Genomic DNA, 7,163 nt, shown 5'->3' on the forward strand with positions numbered 1-7,163 from the left:
GTAGTAGAAGATAATATCTGATACCCCAAACAGAAATCCAAAAGGAAAAATTGTGTGGTGAAAAACCATAAAACATACTCTAGGGTGATTTGATTGTGTGGATCACAACCAATTGTGGCAAGTTCTTAAAGAGATGGGAGTACCAGACCACCTTATTTGTCTCTTGAGAAACCTATATGCGAGTCAAGAAGCAACAGTGAGAACTGGACACAGAACCACTGATAGGTTCAAAATTGAGAAAGGAGTTCGGCAAGGCTGTAAACTGTCACCCTGCCTATTTAACTTACATGCAGAGCACATCATGAGAAAGGCAGGCCTAGATGAATCACCAGCTGGAATTTAGATTGCTGGGAGAAATATCAACAATCTCAGATATGCAGATGATACCACTCTTATGGCAGAAAGTGAAGAGGAACTAAAGAGCCTCTTGATGCAGGTGAAAGAGGAGAGCGCAAAAGTTGGCTTGAAACTCAACATTAAGAAAACTAAGATCATGGCATCCGGTCCTCTCACTTCCTGGCAAATAGATGGGGAAGAAATGGAGGTAGTGACAGATTTTATTTTCCCGGGCTCCAAGATCACCGCAGACGGGGACTGCAGCCAAGAAATTAAAAGACGCTTGCTCCTGGGGAGGAAAGCTATGGCAAATCTAGATAGCATACTAAAAAGCAGAGACATCACCCTGCCAACAAAAGTGCGTATAATCAAGGCTATGATTTTCCCTGTTGCAATGTATGGCTGTGAAAGCTGGACCATAAGGAAGGCTGAGCGCAAAAGGATTGAGGCCTTTGAATTGTGGTGCTGGAGGAGACTCCTGCGAGTCCCTTGGACTGCAAGGTGATCAAACCGGTCAGTCCTAGAGGAGATCAACCCTGACTGCTCTTTAGAAGGCCAGATACTGAAGATGAAACTCAAATACTTTGGCCACCTAATGAGAAGGACTCCCTGGAGAAGAGTCTAATGCTGGGAACAATAGATGGCAAAAGAAGGGGACGGCAGAGGATGAGGTGGCTAGATGGAGTCACTGAAGCAGCTGGCATGAGCTTAGGTGGACTCCAGGAGATGGTGGAGGACAGGAAGGCCTGGAGGACTGTTGTCCATGGGGCCGCGATGGGTCGGACACGACTTTGCAACTAACAACAAAAACAAAGGGTAATTTATGAGTACACTTGAATTACCTTAAGGATGTGTTCTCACTTAACCTGAAACTATCACAAAAATGATGCCCATAAAAATCCAGGCAGCTCTGCAGTATCAAGTTCACTTTATGTACCTCACAAACAAGTTGATATCCGCTTTGTACTCAAGCAAGATTTATCTACATAGTATGCTCAATAAAATGCACAGGGGAGAAATTAAATTAGAACTGGTTTGTGTACACAGATGGAATGCACTATTTTTCACTCGAAGTGGCCCACTTACAATAACTTTGACAAAGCTAGCAGGAAAGATCCCTGTGCGATTCTTGCATTTTCCTCGATACCACTCATTATCTATTCTTTCCAAAAGATAGACAGTCTCCCCAGAATGAAGGTTCAAGTCCTCTCCATGTTCTGTGGGAAAAAGGTATCATAACAGTTATAACAGCTAAGTATATCCACATATAATGCAATTCCATATGCAAAAACAAACACAACTTGCAAAATGCACAAAAAGACTGAGATGGGAAGAATATTGTTGTTTGGAGGAGTCACACTAATAAGTAAACTAGGATATTATTGTAATTTGATATGTGTGGACAATCTATATCCTGATGTTTAAAATGTGTAAAATGTATAATGTATTATATAATATAGCATATATAGAGAGGTGAAAATGTTGCTTCAAATGAGGCCTAACAATTGCTTTGTCTATGAGTACTGGAGGCGTTCATGGACCATAATACAGCCTTGTCCAGCTTTATGCCCTTCAGATTTTTTTTTAACCTCATCTCTGATTAGCCACAGTCAGCATGGCCAGTGACCAGGAATGCTGGGAATGTAGTTCAAAACACTGTAGGGAACCAGGCTGAGCAAGACTGCCTTAGCAGGTTTATAGTTGCCTCATATGTGTATATACTGGAATAGGTGAATCAAAAAGTTCAGGCTATGCTAGGTCAGCCAGGGTGCACTCCAAATTTGGAGCCTCATGGTCATCTGATGCAGAATGGGAAGAATATTGGAGGTGGGGGGAAGGAGGTAACTGAGGTGCCTTTAGGATTTGCCATAACTCTGGGTGACCCAGTGACTTCCACTCCTCCCCCTCAAAACACTTTCCCAGTCTTGGAGAGCAGCCAATACAATGATTTCCATGCCAGAAGGAGGCAGAGAATCAGAGCTCTAAGTTGGATTCCTAGCTTTGTGGAATCACTGGGACTCGGTAGTACAGCAGCCACTTCCTTCCAGTGGTACCAGTACCACCCCGGAGGGTTCTGAGGAAAGGAATCCAGAGTTGTGCACCTGTTTCATATCCTGAGCCAAATCTTGTGGTTCTGGCAGAAACATACCATTTTGCACAATTAATATTTTCCCATACAAGTGAAAACTGAATAAAGTCATATGGGTAGAAAGGGGTCAGGGCAGAAGGAACAGGGACTTGTTAATCCCTCCCTTTGCCCCGCCCTCCCATTTACCTATATATCTGTATCATTACAACCTTCTGCAAGCTGTTTCTAAAAACCTATTTAGCTTGGCTTCTCAACAGGCCAAGCAGACTTGTAATGCTACACTTAGCCAAAAGGCCAAGTCATGACTTCCAGTGCTGATGGGTCTGTGTGCTTCACTTTTTATTAAGGTGACTCATCAAGTGACTACCTGGGCCATGGCTCTTTAAGACTAAGTGCTTTTTGCCATTCAGTTGCATCTGTTCAGTACCTGCACCGTCTTGAGCTTCCTATCATCATGTATTCCTGCCACCCCTCAACCACACACCAAACAGCTTTTAACTACTCCCCTTCAAGGAATGAGGCTTGACTAGTTTATAAATAGATTATGGTAGAAATTCAAAGGGAATCCACCTTTAGCATGTTGCCATTTCTGAACAAAAAGCAACCTAGGAACAACAAGCTGACACACTAGCTCCACCAAAGATGAGCGTCCCCTGGGATTCAGATTCTACGTAATGTATCACTGGTGTTCAGAAATAATGTCTGTGAAGCATGCCTCAAAAAGAAACCCAACTTGAAATATTAATGTATAGTGTTGTCAAGTATCTGTACTCACCTGCTTGAAAATCATGCAGCACCACAGCATGAGGAGCACTTAAGTCAGCACTTGGGTTTACCCTCCGCATATTGTCCTTAAAAACACAGTAGATTTGGATATGATGATGCTTGATATTCTGTTGCATGTTAGAAAACCTAATTTCTGTTTGGAGCCTCTGACAAATCTATCACTGATTTATGTGGCTAAATGCCATACTCAAAGTAGCTATTGAACATAAAACGAAAGACTCAAAGCTCATATTTAAGTTGGGTTTTAATACTTCCTCATCTCACTGCAGATCAATGGTCTTAAAGCAGCACAGTGCATGTGTCAGCAAAATGAACATCACCTCTTTGAAAACCGCACGCAGCTGCTTTGTTGCAGTAAATGAGATGTGTGCCTGTCTAGGCTTTGTTCTCATTTGGGGAATTTTCCAACTAAGCTAACCCGATGAAGTACCCCTGGGAAGGAAGAGCAAAAGATGCTGACCTTTTCAAAGTACAACATCCATTTCTTTTCCTTAAGTGCTACAAATAACAGCTTATATATGTTTGCAAAAGAGACATCAAATATATAAAAGTTGTACGATGCTTAACATTTTCCCTTAATATGCTGAGAATACTGTTTCAATTAAGGGTATCAACAGCTGTCATGGGACGGTACCAAATGATAACATTGCCTTGGAGTAATTTCTAAAGAAAAATTATGCTGAGTACTACAGAAATGCCTAGGAAGTTGCAGCCATGAGTGGAACAGTTCACTATACTCAATATTGCTGTGAGGAACCTCAGTCCAATAGGCCAAATTCAGCCCTCCTGAAGTCTCAGTTCCCCAGTCCTTTGGGTTTTCCCAGATAGCCATATGCTACTTCCCTGACTGCCACTCAGTTGGTGGTTTTCTAGCTTTTTGACATTTTCTATTTTGAAGGGCTTAAAAACTTCTCCTAAACCTTAGCTATTGGCAGGAAAAGCAGGAAAAATGCTGCTATTTTGGGTATTCAGGCCTGCTCCCTTTAGCCCACCTGCCACTTGAATGCAGCCCTTGAAAATTGAATTTGTCCCTCAAGTTGAAAAGGTTCTCTATATCTGTGTTATACTGTATATGGATATAATATACTGCATTCACGTTTGAGTTCTTTTCTGATATGCAATTCTTGATATATACATCAAAATTCCTATCCTTTGTCTGCTTTTCAAATGCTCATGCAGTCAAGCCACAATCTGGTTTGTTCTCCCATCTGGCATTCAATATAGCTACTGCCAACTAGTACAAGCACATCTCCACACTTTAAATTACAAAGCCATTATAAAGTTTAGTATGTGCATAGACTCTCATATCCACAGCCACAAGAAACTTTACCTTGCAAGTATGCCGAGTACTTTGGAGAGAAATGTCTTCCTTGGCAGTTCCTTGGGGTACAGGAAGCTTAAGACAAAATACTAATATTTTAGTCAAACATAATTCTGCTATGTACCGTATTTTTCTGTGTATAAGACGCTACTTTTTCTTAAAAACATTAACTTAAAAATGGAGGCACGTCTTATACATGGGGGCTGCGGGAGCTCTGGGGGCGGAACTGGCGCACGCAGGGGGGCGTGTGGGCACGCAGGGGGGGCAGCGAGGCGCTGTGTGGGGGCGGCAGCAGCTTGCTTGCTGGAGATGGGTAGGAATAGTGGGGGGGGTGTCCTATACATGGGGGCGTCTTATAGACAGAAAAATACGGTAACTATGTTTTATAGCAAGTTATTAATAAAGAAAATACTGACATTAAAACATTATAAGTCAATTTCTTCCTCTGTATTCCAGTTGATGCATGAAAGCAGCAGCATATTTTTGGGAAAACAAATATGAACTAGGGCTTTAATGTGCAATCAGCCCCTAGGTCTAGTTAATTCCACTGCTTTTAGAATTAAGAGATCCACAGTTCAAACCTGGGTAGAAGTTGTGTCCTTTAATGCGGAAGGGATTGTTTTACTTCTGCATGTGAGCAGTTGCTTCTGGTGGATACTGAAGGATAGCTTATTTCCTTGAGAGGTTCCAGGCACTGAGATATGGAATTGAGAGGGGCTCTGGGGTTAACCTTTGCTCAAATTCTGCTTAACTTCTAAAACTATGGACTCATCTCTTTGCCAAAAGCTATTAGTACGTGCTATTGAATCACTGGATAACAGAGTCAACAAAACACCATTATGGCACCAGTTCTACTTTTAGGTTTAAATACCAGAATTGCTGACACAGTCATGTTTGGAAGCACATTAAAGGCACATATAAAAATTATCCTTGTACTTCATTTGATAACTCTTACCAGATCTATAATTGGTGTGACTTTTAAATCAGATATACGATAACCCAAATTTTTCTGTGCTGAAAATTATGTATTCTTCTCACCATATATTTATTGTACAGAGGATGACCTGGCTTGGGTCGAGGAGGCAAAGCAGGATCGCTGTTTTTGATAACATCACTCTTGGTCTTCTTGACTCCTAACCCAAATGTGCTGGGTTTTTTATGGAGAGTAGTGTCTGAGGATGAATGAGAAATGCCATCCATTTGTGACGAGGTCTTGACTGATTTTGGTGGTGGTGGCCTTCCTGGAGCACCCTTAGGTGGAGGAGGTCGAGCTGGCATGATTTTACCTTCACTTGGCCTAGAAGTTACAGAAAAAGCATAGTAATAGAAAGCATTGCCTATTTAATATATAAGAAAAATATTGTAGAACTGGATTGTGGGAATCTCATTAAAAATGAAATGCTACCCAGGATGGAGTAATCAATGCAGCTTCCTCAAGAGCTTATTCTCTTAAATAGAGAATTCAGTTCCTTCTGACTGGTTCATTACAGTCAACTGGCTATGGAAGTAATCCAGGCCATGATTAAAGAGCTTTGTCAGAACCTGCTGAGGATGTTGGATGTACTGTGTCTGAGCCTTCTTGAATGAAGACGTGCTGAGCCAGCTAAACAAAATATTGGGAGACAGTTATAAAGGTTTACAAAATGCCTTTCCAGAACCATCTTTAGATAACTTACCAGGATAGTATACTGCTTATTACCTTGGCATGTTATAACTTTTAAAGCATGTGGGGTTTTTTCTGTTCAACATTCTTTTAATTCTAAATTCCATTACCCACAGCAGTACATCTAGGAGTAGACATTAGGGCAAAAGCCCCATAACCCATTCTCCCCAAAATTATCACCCAGGCAGTGGCAAATGAGGGCATTAGCATAGCAGAAGCAAATTCCATTTTATCTGTGTAGCCTGATGCTATTATTTAAGTGAGCTTAAAATGTAGAACTGCACATTCATAGAGTATGCTCTGAGAATATTCTGTATTCTTTTTGTACCTGTTGGAAACCTTTTTATTTTCCCAGTATTTTAACAGTTCACTTCTTAACTTCACTTTTAATATTGCATTTTATCCTGTACCACTACTAAATCTCTCTGTAATTGGTGTGGTTTTACAGTATTATGCTATTTTTGTTGTTTGTGTGTGTGCTTTTAACTTTTTTTTAACTACTCAAAGAGTCTTGGCTTTTGAGCAGTCTAAAAACTAATTAAATAAATAAAATCAGCATTAACAATAATTTTAACCTAAAAGGCATGTATGAACAGTAATAAGGCAAGAATTGATGCTGGAGACTAGGGAAGGGAATTTTAGTTATGGGCTAGAAGTAGTAACCAATGGCATCTAAAAGTGGTCCCATAAAACCATTAGGACCAGGACCTAAATAAAGCTAGCTTCACCACTGATTGCCTATTATAAAAAGCAGCTCACTGAAAAGGGTAGCTGAATTTTACAAAAATTAGTATGTACAGGATTATAGTGATGCAGCAATCCACCTCTCATGGCAGATTAAAATAGGATTGCCAGTTAGTTTTTCTCAATTACACACTAAATGTTTTGGACAAATTTTGAAATTTTTCTTTTCCCAGCATTCTCTAGATTATTTGGATCTGTACTTTCCAGATCTGTTGCAGCCTTCC

At 40.7% G+C, this 7,163-nt stretch overlaps 1 protein-coding gene across 4 annotated transcripts in view; it reads right to left on the reverse strand.

Annotated features, from left to right (window-relative positions):
• Nucleotides 1–7,163, reverse strand: part of SH3D19 (SH3 domain containing 19) — a 79,122-nt gene that overhangs the window by 12,892 nt on the left and 59,067 nt on the right. For all 4 annotated transcript variants that reach the window (XM_044430696.1, XM_044430697.1, XM_044430698.1 and 1 more), the window contains 4 exons: nt 5,571–5,829; nt 4,542–4,607; nt 3,201–3,276; nt 1,423–1,553 (listed from right to left, as the gene is read on the reverse strand). In XM_044430696.1, coding sequence (XP_044286631.1) covers nt 1,423–1,553; nt 3,201–3,276; nt 4,542–4,607; nt 5,571–5,829 — 532 coding nt within the window. The remainder of the gene's footprint in view (nt 1–1,422; nt 1,554–3,200; nt 3,277–4,541; nt 4,608–5,570; nt 5,830–7,163) is intronic.

Source organism: Varanus komodoensis, unplaced genomic scaffold (genome assembly GCF_004798865.1).
Source record: "Varanus komodoensis strain SLA01 unplaced genomic scaffold, ASM479886v1 scaffold21, whole genome shotgun sequence".
Classification (NCBI taxonomy): Eukaryota; Metazoa; Chordata; class Lepidosauria; order Squamata; family Varanidae; genus Varanus; species Varanus komodoensis.